Source organism: Physcomitrium patens, chromosome 12 (genome assembly GCF_059467195.1).
Source record: "Physcomitrium patens ecotype Gransden chromosome 12, ASM5946719v1, whole genome shotgun sequence".
Classification (NCBI taxonomy): Eukaryota; Viridiplantae; Streptophyta; class Bryopsida; order Funariales; family Funariaceae; genus Physcomitrium; species Physcomitrium patens.
Genome location: NC_143421.1, coordinates 2,187,472 through 2,208,463, shown reverse-complemented (window position 1 = coordinate 2,208,463; position 20,992 = coordinate 2,187,472). Strand labels below are relative to the sequence as shown.

The 20,992-nt window shown below is 32.8% G+C and overlaps 1 protein-coding gene across 5 annotated transcripts; it reads right to left on the bottom strand.

Moving 5' to 3' along the window:
- Positions 1 to 1,524: 1,524 nt before the first annotated feature.
- On the bottom strand, positions 1,525 to 5,388 carry LOC112289746 (chitooligosaccharide oxidase). 5 transcript variants are annotated; one of them, XR_002971978.3, is made up of 5 exons: positions 4,818 to 5,388; positions 4,243 to 4,498; positions 2,786 to 4,126; positions 2,037 to 2,103; positions 1,525 to 1,798 (listed from the first exon to the last, which is right to left on the bottom strand). XR_002971978.3 is itself a non-coding variant. In XM_024535252.3 (3 exons), the coding sequence occupies exons 1-3, from the start codon at positions 4,914 to 4,916 to the stop codon at positions 2,976 to 2,978; spliced, it is 1,506 nt and encodes a 501-aa protein (XP_024391020.1). In that variant the 5' UTR covers positions 4,917 to 5,388; the 3' UTR covers positions 2,610 to 2,975. The 5 variants fall into 5 exon arrangements, 1 of the variants encoding a protein (XP_024391020.1); XR_012218712.2 differs by having other exon boundaries at positions 2,037 to 2,091; XR_002971976.3 differs by having other exon boundaries at positions 1,525 to 2,103.
- Between the last annotated feature and the right edge of the window lie 15,604 nt (positions 5,389 to 20,992).

Sequence of the window (20,992 nt, the reverse complement as noted above, 5' to 3'; positions counted from 1 at the left end):
TCAAAATTTAAAAATGCTTGGTTGATTGGATGTGCTAAATATATTTAAAATTTTATATTAATCTAATAGTAAAATTAGAAGATATTAGAAATTCACTATAAGAAGATATCAAAAATTTGTAATTTAGGGTCAGATAGGATTTCTATGATATCTAAAGATTTACTAATTGAATCAATGTGAAATTTGGCATAGTATTAGAAGACTTTAAGATCAAACTATATATTAATTTTTAATTAAAGTTAATAGTTGAAGAAGGAGAAATCACTACTTAAACATCTATATCAACTTTTAAGTTGGTGGCTAAGTCTTACTAGTGAAGTTTTTGGATTGTTTTCTCACAATCTATAAATTGGATTGAATTGAATTTTTCTAAACATACAAAAGACATATAGTGGCATTTATATATAAAATTTTACACCAAGTGGATAGTCAAATTAAAAGTTACAAATCTCCAAAGTTTACTAATTAAAATTAGAGCTTAGAAAGAAAAATCAAAATTATCTAACTATAAAAGTAATAAGATAATTGGAGTTTATTTATAGTTGAGGTTATAAAGAAGAGTATTTTTGAGCACTTTGTATTAACTTTAAGCACTTTTGAATTAAAATTTGAATTACATTTCTCTTGTATAGATGAAATCTATTAGGATTTTTTGAATATTTATAAAACACAACTTCATCTTTCACATCCAGGTATCCAATGCATTCCCAAATAAGACAATATGTATTAGAATAATATGTCTCTTTTTAAACCATACAAGACAATAAATATACCAAGAGGAAAATAGGTGCTACCTCTTCTTATAGAAGTAGACAATAATGAAGAATTTGAGGTGGAAGAAGTCTTAAATTCAAAGGAGCACCAAAATAGGTTGAAATATCTTGTTTATTGACTTAGGTATGATATTAGTGAATGGACATCAGAGCCAAAAATGAATCTTGTAAATGCATCAAACAAGGTCCTATAAAACATCGCCACATATATCTTAGATGGATATTATATATAGAGATAAGAGTGAAGTCTTCTTCACTCTTATCAACTCTTTTCTTGTTCTAAGTCTAGATTCAATATAGATTGCAAGCAGTAGTTTGTCTTTCCTTAAACCATTAAAAATCAACTCCACTTATGTTCTTTTCCCTCAAATCTGGATAGAGTTCATTATATTTTCAGCTTCTAAACCACTTGTGGCCTTTGTTGTAGCTGGCTTTGCATCACTTAGATTTTATATCTTGAATAGAAGCTCATAGAATTTTGTTTATTTAAGGCCTTCAATCCCTTGAAAAAACACAAAGCTATAACAACTTCCTGTATGCCAATGCAATTGGCTTTGTCAACTAAGTCAGTATTTGCATCCATCCCAACATCACCTTTGTAGTTAGTATTTTAGAATATATGTCAGATCCAGCCCAAAACATATCCTACTTGCAAACATACCTTCTAGTACTCCTTGCTTTCTTAAATACCACATAGAATATTGCTGCACTACCTCAACTCTGCACCTTCTGTATGATTCAGCAACACAGATTAGGTTGGAAAAGTCAACAAATGTTACTCTACGACATGGTATTATTTCTTCTTATTACACAAAGCCATCAATTCGGGCTCTCTCAAGTACTAAAGCAAAGTACATGGCTATGGCTATTATTGCTTCCAAAGCCATTTGGCATTGACACTTGCTCTGTGATTTGCACCAAACCAAAGGGCTAAAAATTATAATCCTAATCCATTGTAATAACCAATCGGCACTTGCCTTGGTAGACACCACGAAGTTTCACTCTTGAGCCAAACCTACCGCCATCTGCTACCACTTCATCAGACGACTTGCCACCCTCAACAAGATCCAATTCAAATACTGCCCCACCAACGACATGTTGTTGCTTGGTTTGAACCTAGCCCAGTACCTTCCATTGCTCCGATTGCTCGGAAGAGAACCCGACTTACACCACAACTTGATTAAAAGGGCTAATTAGAAATCACAATTAACATTCTGTATAACCAATCCGTGGTAGCACAGCAAAATAGGGCAAGAGCCGCACCTTGTCAAGGAGTGATGGCCCTCGTGGTTGCGCTGTCCTCAACTGCATAAAACCACTATATAACACCCTGTTGAAAATTAATTAATATTATTAAATCCTAGAATTACTTAGTAAAAGAGTAGTTCCGATAAAAAATAAAAATAAAAATAAAAATAAAATTCTTCACCTCCAAAACATATATGTTCAAGGTAGCAGGCGAAAACGAACGATGAAGGGGATATTTAACGGGGGTTAGATAAAACTGATATTGAACCGGCAGAGCAGGTTAAACAAAAGTAGTGCTGAGACATCGGATTCATCAACAACTGAGATGGTGAGATGCCGATCCATGCATAAGTAGTGACCGTTTCTTAATGAAGTTTAGAAGCTGGAGTTGTGAACTATGTCGAAGTATTTCTCTACAGTTCATCCTTCGGGTGAAGCCGAAGATGGCTGGAAACCTTTTACTGTGAGATCCAATATGCAGGATCAGATGTATTCTATGTACAGCTAGTCTTCCGTGAATCAGTCACTATGAGAACTCGAAGACTGCCAAACATGTGTCGATATTGCAAACAAAACGGACCGCGCTGCTTATCACGAGTTATTCAACCTTTTTTACTGAATAATGCATCGACGCACGTAAATATTTTTTTTTTTTTTCTTACTGCTACCCACATGTGAGTCTTTCTACAGTGAAACATTGGTTTCGAAATGAACATCAAGTACACAAATATGTAAGGTGGATCGTTGGTATCCAGATTCAATACCTCCGACTTTTAGTTGCCTCTCGACATGCTTTCATCGGAGGTCCTGTCCTGTCTCAGTTCACTGAAAGCCTAGCTCGCTGGAACTGGTTACTCTGCGGGGCATCACACTGGGTGCAGATTTCAAAGAAAAAGAAAGGTGGTGTTGGACACCGTATGGTACAGTTTTCCGGAACCTAAAAGCTTCCGTATTCTATTTGAGCGGTATGCTTTGGGGGAAGTTGAAGACGTTTTGGGGGTCCCATTTTTTCTTGCCTGCAATGAGTGTGCTTAGACTTGACCCATAGTATGCGCTAAGAGGCATATCTCTATCTATATAGTTCTGATACGCCTGTCCGGTTGCGTAAGTCCGCACCACTTTCCAGTATCTCGTGATGTAGCTAGTTTGTGTCACGGCGTTGTTGTCATTACTCCAGCTTGCAACCATCTGGATACTGTACAGGGAGTTGCGGTGAATAAACGCGGTTTCCCCGGGCACGACCTTGTTGATCGCCGACTGGGAACCGTAGAGGTCGTAGATGAAATAAGCGTTGGACCCCGTGTTCATGGCATTGATCATGGCATTGATGCCTGCGTCGGACAATCCCGGACCGTTCACGTAAATGGACTTCGCCTTGAACGTGTTAGTAGTGAAGGGGACGTTGTTGAGCTGGTTGGGATTCGTGTTGGATGGGTAGTTCCAGTTTACAAGAATCAGTTGGATCCAGTTTAGCTCCTCCTCAACGCGAGTGGGATTTGGCGCTGCTGAGGCGAGGAACGTCTTCACCAACGGTAAGAGAGAGGTTTTTTTCCCTAGGTAGGTCCCTTCCAGCCAGCTTACGCCGGATGGATCCATGTAGAATGCCGCGGAGATCTCAGCAGGTACATTCAGGCCCCACGACTGGAACGACTTGAAATTCTTGAACAACACCGCCTTGTCGTTCCATCTATATTTGAAGTGGGTGACCGGTGCGGAAACGTCGTGAACCCGGAAGGTGAACTGTGTGACGATGCCGTAAGACGTTGCACCGGCCCCGCGGATGGCGAAGTAGAGGTCCTTGTTTTTCTGGGCGTTCGCGGTGACTACTGTTCCATTCGCTGCCACCAGCTGGACTTCCAGTATGTTATCCGTGACCAAACCGAATTTGCGGGAGCTGAAGCCCCATCCGCCTCCCAAGGCGTGTCCAGCGATGCCCACGGTTGGACAATTCCCTGCTGGAATCGTGACTTTGCCAGCATTCCAGAGAGCTAAGTAGAGAGGCCCTAAGCGAAAGCCCGCGCCGACGACGGCAGTTTTCGCAGCTTTGTTGTAACTAAACTGCTTGAAGCCCTCCATATCCACCACAAGCACCCCGTCCCGACCACCTGCACGCCGATGTGAAAGGGATACTCGTCAAGAAACAGCGTGGCTAATAAGAACAAACAGGTATTTTTGAGCTCAATTCTCAGATGTGAAATATATCCACCTCTGATAATAATACCTAAGGAATAATCTTCATACGAATGGCCACCACCGCGAGGAACTATTCCCACGCCGACTTGTTTCGCGCAAAACACTGCATTCTGCACTTGAGCGACAGTAGTCGGGAAGACGAACGCAGAAGGGGCATATCTTTCCCGCAAATTGTACGCTAACCTTGCGGTGCTGTACTCCGAGGTTCCAGGGAACGCCGTTCGGGCGCCTCCTTTAGCCAAGCATTGCTTCAGCGTGGTGGCTGCGAGTTTGCGTCCCATACGCTGCAATAACAAATCCATAGACAACTTCTCACTTAACAACGTACTCAGCAGGAATTGAAACTGCAGACATCCTGATTCGTCACTAGTTTCAGGATTAGAACAAGGCACCGGGAAAGTATGATCAATTCGAGGAACTCGTAGGGAAACCCTCGTGCCTGGGTATTGAAATGCTAATACTGCACAGACATAAAACAGGACTGCCATGTCCACCTGAAGAGACGCTTCTCAACGTAATGCTCGTGCCATCATTTCCGTTTCACCTATAACGACCATTCCAAACATCGGGTAGCAAAGTAGCTATTCATGCACTCAAGCGTACCTGTTCATTACCAGCTACTGGTTGAAAACACATTAATAGAACCATCAGCACACATGCCAAAGCCGCAGTAACCCTAAGCACTGCAAATTTGAGCCCCATGACGAGCAACTGAGGATCCGCACTGTGAAGCTTCACGTTAGGCTGATTGAGCTGGCACCAGATCGACCAGTCTATCTTTCCTCAGCACTATTGAGAAACTGCAACAAATAGAATACTGATACAAACACTATTCTGAAGAGCTTGGTAGCGAGCTGATGACATCTAGATGTGAAGTTGTTCAGGGCTGAGCTTATCGATCAGCTGCACCACCGAGCGTTTCTTCACAAAATCACCAGCAGGTACTAGAAGCAACACTAGTGATCATGTACGAGATTGCAATCTAGAATGTGACAAAGAGCAACCTCAGACAGTGGAGCTACACATGCGATGGAGAAGTTTATAACAATGTCGATGGCTACTTTCGGTTAAAATTCTACAGTGGGAGTCGCCAAGGAAGTCAATTACAGATGAGAAAGAATATTGTCCACAAGGACTTTGCGGCCTGTGTCGCAGTTTCGTGTTTTCTCATTCACAGCTTCAGCAGACTGCTCATGATCGATCATGGTGCCAGACAACATAATGGCCCTGACGACCGAGAACTCATCATCGTCATCGTCACTGTTCAAGGATGTCCGTTTTCCATGGTTGGACTTTTCAGTTCCACTTCATACTCTTGAATTTAAATATTCCTTTGCAAGTTTGAACCTGTGAAATGATTATACATTACGGTATGCCCAGTTTTCGATCATGTCAATAATCAAATGTGTTTGCACAAGGTTGCAACACACATAGATTTTCTGTGGATAGTACATTTTAAGCTAAAAGTACCACTTTTTAAATCACACGCCTGCATCAACCTTAGGCATGCATGCCACGCCTTAGGACATCTAGTAGTTCCTATGGTGAAAACTTATCCTTCGAACTCAGACTCATTTATCATAAAAGTACAGTAAATGGGTGGAGTTAAAACAATACTGTGCAGCTTTTCAGGGGGAGTATGAAAACTTTCAAGTGATCAGAAGTCACCACCTTACGCAATAAATGACCCTCCCACAAATCAAAGAAGCTAAAAAGCTTGCCAGTGAACTTGCACAAGAAGCTGGTAGTCGAAGGAAAGCATGGTCCTCGAAGCACACCCCACTTGGATGCAAGCTGCATCTGGAAAATCTCATCTCCGGTCCCACCACAATCCACTGGCACTGACCTGTGCGGTAGTTTAATCTTCAAGCAGACGCTAAGAACTCTGCGCAAGTTTTTAATGCAACCTGGTAGCCCCAACGAAGTCCTCCATTCCCATGGTGACAAGGCCTATGCAGAAGGATGCTGAGAATGGAGATAAGGTACCTGGAAATTGCGAAGTTAACCTAGTCATGTCCTTCCACAAGACTTTTAAGGAACCAACCAACATAGGTCGACAGAGCAACTAGTCAAACTCCTCGTTTATCACAAGAGGAGGGTGTGACAAGGAGCTTTACAAACTTCTGGACTTTAGTGGACTGTGACGAGCCTGCTGAAGCACATCGGACGAGCCCTTTCACGTAATTTTCGTTAGGGATGGCTGACGCAAAAGCTCTTCGAAACATGAAGGTCATGTCCTTGGTCCTCATTACGCAGGTCAGTTGTTGAACTCTTCCACCTGCACAACAGCATACTGATATTTCCGTCTTCTGTAATGTTTACCCGTTAACGTGAGGGTCAGATTTCATCAACAATACCGATGCTTTCCAACATCAACCACAAAGAAACCACGACTACCTCAAGGTTGAGGTCATCACAGCGCTGCCTTTTGAGAAACCTGTTTTCAAAAGTAGAGCTCGTATGGATTGCAGTGGTGGAACAGACGCAATCTATCAGTTACGGTTCCAACCCTTCATTCTCGACGTGAAAGAGTTGCTGGAAATGACTGCTACACGCTGATATCGTACGTGTAAGATTCAACTTTCAACAACTTCTCCAGTGAAAGGAAAAGTTGGTCGGATCACAGCATCCAATGCTGAATAATGTGAGGCTTTTCATTCTTGATGACTTAACAGTGACATCATCGCGTTTTTAATTTGTGCACTGAACGAAAAGCTGAGACTGCAAGCCTGTGTGCCTGTCATCTGAGCGAGTGCTGCGTCATTGGAAAAGAGAATCTGTGGTCTAAACAGATGCGAGGGATTAGTGAATCGATTCTATTGAGAGCTGCCCCTTTAAGAAAGCAAGATATTGCAAGTAATTACACCAAGCGCTGCTACGCATTTACAACCGGAACGCCGAACAGTTCGCGGAGAAAATATCACTCAGAAACCCTTTGATTGTTCACGTGAATATTGTGTCAGAGCTCACCTCGTAAGGGTGGAGATCATCTAAAGAAGCTCTACACATACCGCCCACTCACAATGCCATCGTGTTCGAGCGCTACAAACTATGGTGAGCCCTCAAAGGCATCCACAGATTAATGGTAGATTTGGAGAATTGCGTTTTACAAAAGGAGACGCAAATATGCAGACTCGGCATGTGATTCCTGTTGCTGGGGTCAAAAAATTTCACCTTTTAAATGAACTTCAATAATGGAAGCACCTGTTTCACAAGTCTAGGGCACATATTTGTTCGTCTTGATCATTTCTCCGACGACATTCCTTACTGGGTGACAAGCCCTTCTGGTGGGTACCACTGCATTTGGAAAGAGGGAAAAGCATACGCACTGACGCGCACCCATGATCGCACGCTTTTACTGCTCGGGATCACGTCACTGGAAGAAACGCATGTGTACCACTGACATATCTTAAGACTCAGTAGACTGTGGATGCTAGTACCTTCAAAGTAGACAAAGAAGAGGTTTACACTGAGGGAATAAAATCAATAGTATATAGAAGGTGGTGCACACTTACACACAGAAACAGTAGAGTTTGCGGGTGCAAGTACGAATGGGATCAAACAAGGAGTTGAGGGCTAAGCCTTGTTTCTAGGATCTCAGTTGGCCCGCTACGATGTAAGCATCTTGTGGATGATGAGTAGAGATGGATGTTCCAACATGTACATCGTCTGTTTCTCCCCGTGGCAAAGGCCGCGTAACAGAAACTATTACACTGCAGAAAGAAAATTGAAAGAAAATTAATTTCGGGTTTATGTGATTCTTTGCAGAAGAGGTACAGGATGATAGGCAAAGACTTTTTTGGTTTCAGAAAATATTAGGATTATTGATGATGATGATGATGATGATAACAGTAATAAAAAGCTACGGGTTTTGATGGAGTTTGTGTTGATTAAGAACGAGGTCAATGTAAAAACGTACCATTACCAGAAGTTTCAAAGAAGCCTCAATATGATAAAATTCCAATAAGCCTCGGACAAGCCTCAAGGATCTTGAAAATGAACACAAAGGATCTCAAAAAGTCCGAAGCGAGCCGACATGATTAAAGATGGTGATTGTCTTGTATTGGGATGAGACAGAGGTGCTGACATGAAAAATGATTCTCAGAGTCGATTGAGAAAGGGCACATTATATTCGGGATAGCAATGTGGTTACCAAACTCAAGAACCCCCTACAGTCCCACAACAGACATCCTGTCCCTGCCAAAGCAGTAACCTGACAAAACCGCATTACTAACTCAATTCGACCTGCTGCAAACCAACACCGAAAGTCATTACCAAACTCTTGAAAGACCTGCTCAGAACGGACTCACGTCAAAACGGCGAGACTTAACCAACAGCATCCATCAGTCATTTTTAAAGCCTCAACACAGTGCATGCCATGAATCTGCTGCACCCCCAAATGCTAAATCTCGACATCACAGGTTGAACTAGGTTAAATTACAGTGTGGCTGCAGTGAGGAGAAACTGGATTGTAAATTGTAAAAGCTCAGAGGTTGGCATCGGGGTTAATGAGAGCCCAGGTTGATGAACAGTGTGCTTGCTGGTATTGTTGTCACATTGTAGAGATGCACAATGGAGCTTGATGTAGATACAGCCCAAGTTTAGTCCCATGCACGGTCGTCAGCGCAAGTTGTCACATTAAAGTGGATATTAAGGCTTGCAGAGCTGGTTGTGAGTGGAAGCCGCACGAAAGGTCAACCGAGGATCATGTGTCAAGTTTGGAGAAAGCGATTCAACAGCTGCTTTTTTTTTTCTGCTGAATGCGGCTGGTACCAGATTTAACCTGAACACAATCTTACAACTAGACACGCATCATTTCGGGAACAGATCCAATTGCGCAAACCAGGGCCAGGGGTGTCCAGTCGAGCTGCCTCCATAGTCATCCACATGGTACTGTTGCATACATCCATGCCTTGAACCACATGCCTATTTTTTTTGAATCACGTGTAGTTCGCTTTCTGCTGCACCAGGCTTGCTACCCGTATTGTGTTGACCTATTGATGCTGTTCATTTTTATTTTAAATTTTGTTTGGTTTTATTTTGAAACAGAATGAAGTATTCTTAATGCTTGTGATTGAATGTTGTGATAAAAGAACATGAGTACATAGGAAGTGTTTTCAAAAGTTGTCACCTTGGAGTTGGCATTATAATAGATATCACATTTTTTGGTGTGATGGGAAGATGGCAAAATTTAGGATTCATGCATTGATTTGGATAGTTTAGTGAGCAGTTTAGGACTATTTAGAAGAGACATAAGTAGTTTTATATCTAAAAGTATTTTTTAATATTTTAGTTTTTAGGTTTGTACAAAATTGGATGATGGATTTTTATGTTGTTAGAATCTGAGGAGGTGGGACCTTGATAAGACATACTATGAGCAAACAATGACCCAGCTAATAATTAGTGTGGATTTGTAACAAAAGATTTCTATGGACTTAAATGTTGTAATAATTAAAATAATTAATGTGTAAAATTATATGGTTATGTTGAACTTTGTTGGTTTGTCACTTAATTAGCACTATAATAAGTAACTGTAAGCTATACAAATATTAATAAGTCTTATATATTTCGAAAATATTAAAAACGGTTTTTTTAATCTAATAGCTAAGTTTAAAGAACTAATTTGCAAAACCCAAATCTTTCTTTTTACCAAATAATAAATAATATATGAAAATTTTTATTTTAGAATTCTAATTTTGATTCTAATAAAATCTCAAAATTAGATGTGAAAAATGGTAGTTTATAATCTAACAATATACCAAAAAAATCAATCTTTGTTAACTACAATCACTTGTCAATTTACTAAAACTACTTTGTACATTTGAATATAAAAAATAAAATTAGAATTCTTAAATTAGCTCTGAAAAAATTAAGGAAACATAATAAAATAAATAGGAAAAAAATAGTATAAAAAGAGTATGTAAGATAAAGTAATAAACATATTGGTGCGGACTCTCCAAATAAAAAATAAATAAAGATAGGCTACTTAGATACAAGAATGGATTTATGCTAGTCATAAAAATACATATAAAGAATTTGTAAAATCATAGTACAATAAAAAAAATACTAAGATCAAAGCTAATGAATCAATTGCTAAAATAAAAAATAATATCAATTAAAAACAAATAATTCTCAACACTCAACCACAATTGATAATCAAACTACTACAACTAATACAATTTTAGCTAATCATCTTAAAAGAACCAAACCAATCTAAAAAGATATTAATGTATTTGTACAGAAGTATATGCAAATTCTTACATGTATAAAGTTAAATTTATTCTCATGTTGTAACAAGGCTATTATATAAAAAAATACATGAAGATCAATAACTTAGATGATTCTTATTAAAAATAAAATAGAATATTACTTAAGAAATTAAAAATAAAATATAACTTAAGAAATTATAAATAAAATATAAGATAAAATAAAAATATAATGTGTTTTTTATTTTTTATAAAAAGATATTTTTTTTATTTTATATCATCATAAATAAGATAAAATAAAAAAATTTACAGAAGATAATATTATATGTAATATTAATTAAAAATAAAAATAAAAATTATATAAATAATTAATTAATAATTTTTTTAATTACAAGTTTTGTGGTAGATCTAGAAGTGAAATTGTAAACATAGCTAAGTTGAATATATATCATGCATTTAGATTCAATTACATGATTAGTTTAAAATTTATGAAAATTTAAGTAAGTTAAAATATAAAAAATTAGAGATTTAAAGGCTAGTAAGGATTTTTAATATCTAAAATAATCCAAGAGTTGGATTAAGATATAAAATTAAAAAATAGCTGACATAAGTATTAATATTTACAAAATAAATGAAATCTTGTTAAAGGTTTAAAAAAGAGACCTTAAAACAGGAAGTTTGGCTTCAAAGTTAGAAAGGGATGCACTTCAATATTCAAGCAAAGTATTTGACTATTTTTTCAATTGATAAATAGATTTTATTTAAATTTCTTGTGTTTATACTAAATTAATATTTTGAAGATTTTGCAAAGTTTTGAATAGATTAAAATAATTAATTATAAACTTATAAGTATTTAAATTTGTTATTATATTTATTTATGCTTTTGATATGAATTCTTTGAATTTAATTAAAGTTTGATTAAAATTTAGTTAGATTTTTTTAAAATTTGATTAAATATTTTATTTAAAGATAATAGATTTATTTTAAGACTTAATGAACATTATTGAAGATTTTTTAAGATTTTTTTAAAGTTTATTTGATATTAAATTGGTGTTAGTAGTCACTTAATAATTGTTATGAAAGTTCATATCTATGTCCTTAATAATGTACTCAATTATCTCATAGATGCATAAAAGACATGTAAATAACTTCAAAAATTATCTAAATAAGGCCATGTATACATAAGTTTGACAGTAGCTTAAAAATTATTAACAAAGTCTATATCCATGAGCTTAAAAACACATTCAATTGTCTTGGAAATAAATAAAGGACATATAAATGACCTTAAAAATAATAAAAAATGAAGCCATTTGTAAAAAATAATTAGCAATAGCAAAGAGATAATTAAAAATTGATTCACTTGTAAATTTTAAGACAGTTGTAATTGCTAAGATAAGTATTTTTGAATACCTCTCATTTTTTTTGTTGATTAAAAGAACTTCAAGGTAAGTTGAAAAATTTTTACAACCAAATCTCTAGTATAATTCTAGGTTGAATTCTACAAAATACAATATCACATTTCTATAGCTTACAAAAAGCTATGTAAATAGATATCAATAATTCAATCTACTTTTACTTCATTTTATCCAATTTTATTTATTTCTATGATATCATTTTATTTTTAGGTATAAAACTCTATAAATAACTATAAAATTTATGAATTATTGAAGTCTAAGATTTATCAAATGATGTTAGTAATAAATTTTAATCTTTGTTTGGCATAATGGTAGTTGATAGATATTTTTAATTATTAGTATTGTGTTATATTAGAGCAAAAAGATCACCAAAGTATTTGATTATTATTAATTTTTTTATAATAATTCCTTCAAATAACATATTATAGATTCTATCAAGTATAATATTTATTTTTAATAGTATTACTAAATAATAAAAATTTTATTTAAGAATTTAATATTAAATATATTATATCTTTCCATTTATATAAAAAAATATATTTTTCTTAAATATCTTCATTACAATTATAATGTTGTCCAAGTTAAAACAATCTAAGTATTTTATTTAACATTTGTACAAATTACAAGTCTTGACATGAATTTTTTAGTTATTTATTTTCCATGTTTGTGTCATGGACATACATATTTATTCTAATATTTATCTATATGATTAAGTAGAAGTACATAAAAATAGATTTATTTAATAATATTTTTAAAAAAAGCTTTCTAGAAGCTTCATAGATGTTGCTTTGACTTTATATGTATTTGTAGTTGATTAGTATGTTAGAAACTTAGTCAACAAGTTAATCATGTATTAGTAGCTTATGGAACAAGATAATTATGTGAATTACATATAAAAAACTTACCTTACAAGTTAAGATATGTGTCTTATAAAATCAACACATTTTAGAGGTCTTATAGGACATCATTACATAGTTCTTAGTTAAAAGAAAAGATGGAGGAAAAAATGAAGCCTTCTTCACTCTTTTCAATGCTTTTCTGATTTTTAGTTTTATTTTAAGACTTTCTAGTCTTATTTTCTTTCATAATAGCCATTCTAGTTTAATATTATATCATCTTTGAGTGGCTTCTTAGTTCTTTTGAGTGATACAAGAGTGTATTGAGGATTTTTATTTATTTTTTTATTTTTTTAAATTTTCATATCCTTGAAAGTTTGACAAGAGTGTAAAATTATTGTTATTATCTTGTTTTAGAAGTGAATGAATTATTCCACTTCTATTGTTGTATTTTGAAGGTTGCATACTACAAACCTTTAAACAAAAAATTTTATTTTTTAACACCATTTTTTTTTTCTTAAAGAGAGTGGATTACCCTTGTTTGTGGAAATTTTCATTTGATATTAGAGGTTGTTGATTACCTTCCTCTGATTTAACTTTTGAATATTTTTAAGTTGTCTATGGAAAGAAAGATTATGGATGATATTCTCAGCAAAAGTAAGAATAAATTTGCAACTATTACAGATCTTCATGAGCTTGTCAATACTTTAAGAGTAGAAATCTCATGTAATTTCAATGTAAATTATGGAGATACTATTCCTATATCTATGGAATAAGTTCAAAGTCTACATCAAAAAGTTGTGTAGTTTAAAGAAGCAAGTAGATTAATTTCACAATCAAATACAAGAAGTTTTGCTTCTACAAGTATGACAAGGATAAGAATTAATATGCTTGAGAAGTTTGATAGAATAAAATTAAAATTTTAAAGATTTTTTGCAATAAGTCAAGCTCTATCTAAGATTACATCTCTTCCAATATCATGATGGATTTACTTAAGTCAGATTAATAAGCATATTTTTATAAAAAAGTACTCTATCTTGATTTGCATCTTTAATAGAAAAGGCTTTGTGACTCTTTTATGATTTGAATTCATTTTTAGAAGTTTTTATGGTTACATTTGAAAAAAGTGATAAAAAAAGAGTAGCATATATCAAGCTCTTATCTTTACAATAAAAATCACAATCAGCCATCATATATGCTCCTGAATTCCAAAACCTTCCTTATGATGTAGATTGGAATGACAAAGCTCTTATCAATCAATTTTTATATAGATTGAAGGATAATGTCAAAGATTTATTATTAATAATATTGAAGGAAAAATCTTTGGAAGAATTTATTACTCAAGCCATTATAGGTAACAATTGATTATTTCAAAGATGTTAAGAATAAAGACTTAGTTAAAGAAGAACAATTCAAATAATGAAAATGGCTCCTAAGTTTTCAAAAAGTTATTCATTAAGGCTAGAACCAATGCAAATTAATATGATATATTTTAAATTCTTCATGGAGCAAAAAAAGACTCAAGAATATCAAGAGGGCTTATGCTTATATTATAGAGAAGCTAAATATAGTATTTAAGATTGTCCAAAGAAATAATGCAACCACCAAATGAGAAGCATGGTTGCCAAAAAAGACTATGTGTAAATAAACAACTTTCTCAAGCTACAATAAGAACCATGTGGCTGGAAACTTATATAACTCCTAATAAAGATCATATTCTCTTCTCAAATCCCTCATCTTATTTTATAATAGAAATTTATTTAGGATCAAAAAATCACAAACTCTTAGCCTTGTAAGATTCATAAGCCTCGACTTATTTTATATACAAAGATTTTGTCAAAAAATAAGGGATATTGTTAGTCAAGAAAACTAAATCTATACATATAGAAATCATATATAGTCGTTTGTTATCTTCTAGAGATGTAACACATAAGAATGTTCTTTTAAATGTAGCAAATAATAATCATAATAGCATACTAATATTTATTATAATAAGATCTCCATTCAATTTGATTATTTTAAGATTATCTTGGTTAAAAAGTATAATCCTCAAATAGATTTGATTTCTTACAATCTTAATTTTTTTGGTAGTTTAATCCATACTCTTGTTAACTAAGTAAAAATACATAAGTCTAGTATATCCAAACTCTTACTCATAGACGTAAGAACTTTCATATATGCTGGAAAAAAAATCATCTTTTGTTATATATACTATGTCTGTTTATGATGGTAGGAAGATATCAAGTAATATTTTCAATCAATATAAAAAAATTTAAGACTTTAAAAAAAAAAAATACAAATATTCTTCAAGAACATTGTACTTATGATTGTTCTATTGACCTTCAAGAAAGAGCTCAACCACCATTAAGACCAATCTATAGCCTATCACAAAACAAGTTGGCTCCACTCAAGAAATACATTGATAAAAATTTGGCTAAGAATTTCATATGCCATTCTAAATTTCCAATCGAAGCTCGTATCTTATCTGTAAAGAAAAAAAAATAGATCTTTGTAAATGTATGTGAACTATTGAAGATTCAACAAGATCACTAACAAGAATAGATGTCCTCTACTTTTGATTTCAAGCTTTTTTGATTAATTGAGTTGAGCAAAGATCGATGAAGAACATATAATTAGGTACACATCAAAGAATGAAATAAATAAAAAATTACATTTCAAACTAGGTATGGATATTTTTAATATAATCCCATGCCTTTTAGACTCACAAATGCACCACCTACTTTTAAAAATCTAATAAATGATTTCTTTTGTGAGTTTCTTGATGATTTTGTTGTTTGTTATTTAGACAACATCTTAAATTATTCTAAGAACATAAAAGAGTCTAAAGTTCATGTTTGTTGTATATTACAAAAATGTAGAGATACAAGATTTTATGCCAAGTTAGAAAAATATGTGTTCTACATTATTCAAGTTAATTTCCTATAATACATTATTTTTAATAAAAGACTAATAATAGATCTAAAGAAGGTCTAAACTATTATGGATTGGAAGATCCTAAGAATAATAAGAGATATGTAATACTTTTTGAGCTTTGTCAATTACTATCAAATCTTTATTAAGAATTTTTCTCAAGTTGCAGCTCCACTTATATATTTGACTTGTAAAGACAAACTTGAGTAGAATAAAGAAGCCAAAGCATTGTTTGATGCTTTAAAAAAACGAGTTTGTTTTTGCATCAATCTTATATTGTATTAACTTCTCTAAAGTATTTTTCAAGGAAATGGATGTATCAAACTTTGCCTTAGATGTAGTACTGTTATTAATGAAAGCAAACAACAAATTTCATCCAATAGCTTTTTATTCGTAAAAATTTTCAACAATCAAGATTAATTATGAGATCTGTAACAAAGAATTCATTACAATTGTAGATTCATTTCAAGAATAGTATCATTATCTAAAAAGAACCTCAAGTCTAGTCGTGTTGTATATAAATTACAAGAACCTCGAGTATTTCATGTTGATACATATTTTAAATCATCAACAAGCTCGTTCAAACATATCTTTATTGAGATTTTATTTCAAGATCACTTATGGATCCCAAAAACAACAAGGTTTGTTGGACGCCCTTTCTAAACATTCTTATCTTGTACCAAAAGAAGATGATGTATCTTTTAATCAATAAAGAATGGTTAACTTGAAGTTGAAGTATTTTCACCTTTGAGCAATAAAATCAACATTAATCATTGATTCAATCTTTGTCAAGCAAATTCAATCAAGTATGTCCTTTAATCTTTTTTTTATGATATCAAGAATAATTCTTTTAAATCTCATGATACTTCTAAGTTTGAGTTCAAGAACAACCTACTCTATTTCAAGGACAATTATACATTCTACAAAGTAGAACTCAATTATGTGTTTTTAAAGTCCGTCATGACTTTCTAGTAGTTAGATATTTTGGATACAATAAGACTTTGGAACTAACATCGAGAGATTTTTGGTAGCCTCAAATATGGAAGGCAGTCAAAGACTTTATATAATCACATGATATTTATTCAAGATCCAAAATTCCTCGCCATCAACCTTATATACTTCTTGAACCATTATATATTCTAGAACAACCATGATCTTCCATTTTTATGGATTTTATTACAAATCTTTCAATCTTACATTTATATAATTCTATATTCATGATAGTAGATTATTTTATTAAGATGACACATTTTATATCATGTACAAAATCTATCACATGTAAAGAAACAATTAAGCTTTTTCTTGACAATATCTATTACTATTATGGATTGTTTAAGGATATTATATCAGATAAAGGGACTTAATTTATATCAAGATTTTAGAAAATATTTTTTAAGATTTTAAAAGTGAATATGAAGTTTTCTTTGACTTTTCATCTTCAAAATGATGGACAAATAGAATAAGTGAATTAAGTTTTGGAGTAATATTTGAAGAATACCATCAATTATTATTAAGATAATTGAATAACTCTTTTTCCATTAGTAGAATTTATGTATAATAATTTAGTATAATCTTCTACTTAATGAATACCTTTCTTTGCTAATGATGGTTATCATCTACAATTTGATACTTTTGACTCTTTAAAAATTAATAATCCTGCAATAGAAGATTTGGCAAATCGTTTGTTAGATTTACATGCAATAATGAAGCTATTGTTAAAGGGAGCTCAAGAACAACAAAAGATTAATATCAATGTCTAATGTAAAGAACAAATATAATTTAATGTCCACGACAAGATATCGTTATTCTATCCTAATATTAAGATTACTTATTCTTGTGACAAATTGGTATGAAAGACATGAACTAGAAGATGATACATAAATCAATGAAATTCGTATCAAAGAAAATATAACAAAATAGAAATAAAGAAATACATATATTAAAAAGAAACTAGAATGGCCTATTGCCAAAAGATAAGAAAACTTAAGACTCTTGAAACTAGGCTAGAAGCAAAACAAGACTTGACAAAAGTAAAGAAGACTTCACTCTTCTTTCTATATATACTATCTAACTAGGAGCTACGTGGTGATGTTCTATAAGACCTCTAATATGTGTTGATTTTACAAGACATATGCTTTAGCTTACAAGGCAAGTTTTTTACATGTGAAGCACATAGTTAGCTTGTTCTTCAAGCTACCAATATATGTAGCACATGGTTAACTTATTAATCAAGCTTTTAACCTAAAAGTCAACAATAGACACCTAAAAAGTCAAAGTAATATCTATGAAGCTTCTAGAAAGTATTTTTAGAAGATATTATAGAATTAACTTACTTTTATCTACTTTTATTTATTTCTATCTATTTATATAAGTAATTATTGGCTTACATGTATATGTTTGTGACAATTGGACTATTATAGATTTGGACCTTTTTCTATTAGTGAATAAGTTAATCCTGTTGCTTATAGATTACATCTAGCAAAGTCTATGAAGATCCATCACATATTTCATATGTCTTTTTTTGAGCCATATAAGACAGTGAATATCTTAGAAAGAAGACAAATGCCACCTCCTTCTATAGAAGAAGATAATAATGAAGAATTTGAAATGGAAGAAGTCTTAGATTGAAGGCAGGACCAAAATAGGTTGAAATATCTTGTTAATTGGTATGGATATAACATTTGTGAATGTATATGGAAACAAACAAAAAAACTTGTAAATATAGCAAAGAGAGTTGAGGCTTTTCATTAACGACATCTATCAAATCCAAGATAAAGAATAATAAAACTTCTTTACAAAAGAAATAAGATATAAGAAAGATAAAATTCTATCTTCTATCCTTATTTGTAGCTTCTATATATTTATAACATTAAATAGATGGAAAATCAACAACCAACATATTCAATCAAGAAATTTTATTTGTTGACTTATTAGACAAGACATTGCAATTGTTACAACCTTCAAGATATTATAATTAAGATGAAGTTCTTCAAGAATGACATATCTTGCCTTAAATAGATAGAAAAATATAATACATTTGATATCACAAACTTGGAAGAAAATTTTGATGTTGGGTGATTTTATTAGAGATAAGAACAACTCTTAACGGTGTTTTAAATATTTTATTTGAAAGAAATTACAGAGGCCTCAAAAATGACCAATTAACAAGGCGGTCTTCTTGCCTTGCTATTAAATATTATTGATGGCTAACGGGACCTATCAACCATCTTTAAAGAGAACAAAGATCAAATTATGTAACAAATATAATTGCCACATCTTAAATTTTTTCAATATATGAAGACCACTCTTTGTTGAACTCATTCCTAAAAAATGAGATAATATCATGAATATATATATTTTTTTCTAATTTTTATCTATATGATTAAGTAGAAATAAATTTAAATTGATTTATTTCATAATATTTTTTTAAAAAAACTTCCTAGAAGCTTCATAGATGATGCTTTAACTTTACATATGTTTATAGTTGATTGATAGGTGTCACAGACATATAAGTGAAGAAAATTCTAAAAGATTCTAAAAGATTCCAAAAGGTTCTAAAAAGGCTCTTGAAGGTTTTAGGAGGTTCCAAAAGGTTTCGGAAGGTTTTAGTAGATTCTAAGAAAGTTCTAGAAGGTCATAGGAGGTCCTAAAAGATTTTAGGAGGCTTTAGATTATTTAGGAAGTTGCTAAAGAAAGATCTTAGGCTTACTTTATTTTCAAGCCTCATAGGAACTTTTCAAGAAGCTTCTTAGAACCTGGTATATATAAGAATCAGGCTGAGGGGATCCTCAGTCTTGACAACTCACTTCTTATGGTCTAGCTAAGACCTTTTTGTCTTATATCCAATAGTTGTTCTAATGTCAAGCTAATTCCATTTCTTGGTCTTGAATCCTTGTCTTGTATATGATCCCTAGCAGTTTGTCAAGATTGCCATAAAATAATATTAGGAGTTTACTCTTTCTTGACAAAGCCTGGATTATCCTTCTTCTTGGAAATACTATAACATTCTAGAGGTTAGAAATTACGCTTCCCTAGACTAATATAGTTCTTTTCTTAATATTCTTTTGGTTTCTTTTCTTTATAACATAGATCAAGTTTTTTTCTTTTGAAGGTGTGTATTTTTTTAATTTTTTATAACTGAAGGTGGAAAAATAAATATGATAGAATCAAAAGAAATTAAATTAGATTCTATTATAAATACTCTTGAAGCATTGAAGATAAGAATAGAGACTTTGTCAAAGCATAATAAAGAACTGTATATGACCATACATAATGGTCAAGGAGCCAAAGTCCCTCAACTACCACATCAAATCACAATGACATTTTCAAATTCTCAAATGAATATGTCTACTTCAAACATAGTACATGCATCCATTCAAGGCAATGATCTGACAATAATAACAACAAAAGAACCAAGGATCAGCCTTCTAGAAAATTTTGGTGGAACTCGCTCAAAATTTTATAGCTTTATAAACCAAGTATGACTAATTACCTTGCTTCAACCTCAATGATATTCCACTGAAGCATATTGTGTTTCTTTGGTTGGAACCTTATTCTTAGGTCAAACTTTATTCTGGTTTGTCTCATTATTTGAAAAAAAATCTCCTATATTGTATAATTTTGAAGCATTTTTTGGCACCATTTGTAGAAGCATTTGGTAAACATAATAAGATTCATTCTTCAACAACTAAAATTCAAAGTCTTCGACAAAGAACGTGCTCTGTATTAATATATGCCTCAAATTTTTGATAATTAACTTGTGATATAAATCGGAGAGAAGATGAATTGATGAGTCAATTTCATTGGAGATTAAGAGATGATGTCAAGGACTTATTATCGTCTATGCCAGATCTTCTAATAGTCAATGAAGCGATTAATCAAGTTGTGAAGTGCAATAATTATTTATTTCAATGATGAGAAGATAATTGTTCTTCAATTATGCCTCATCTATACACCAATTATTTTGTAGCTTTTTCACCACCTAATTTTAATGAGCAATTAGAAGCAAAAGATATGCAAATTGATGCAGTTTGCTTCAAATTTCTTTTTGAGCAAAAAAAAAAGCATCAAAGGTAACTTGGCCTATGCTTATATTATAAAAAAACCTAGCCATAAGGTTAATAATTATTTAGAGAAATCCTAGCATCCATATCAAATAAGGAGTGCAACCACATTATCAAAAGAGTTACAGAAAAACAAGGGTATTCAACCACAATAGAAATCGTATAGCTGGATTCTTCACTTTCACAAACCAAAAAAGGTCATGTACTTTCTACTAGCCTTTCTCATTGTTTTGTTATACCTATACAAATAGGAGTCACAAAACTAGATTATCATGTACTACTTCACTCGAAAGCTTGTGCATGTTTTATTGACAAAGAATTTTTTAG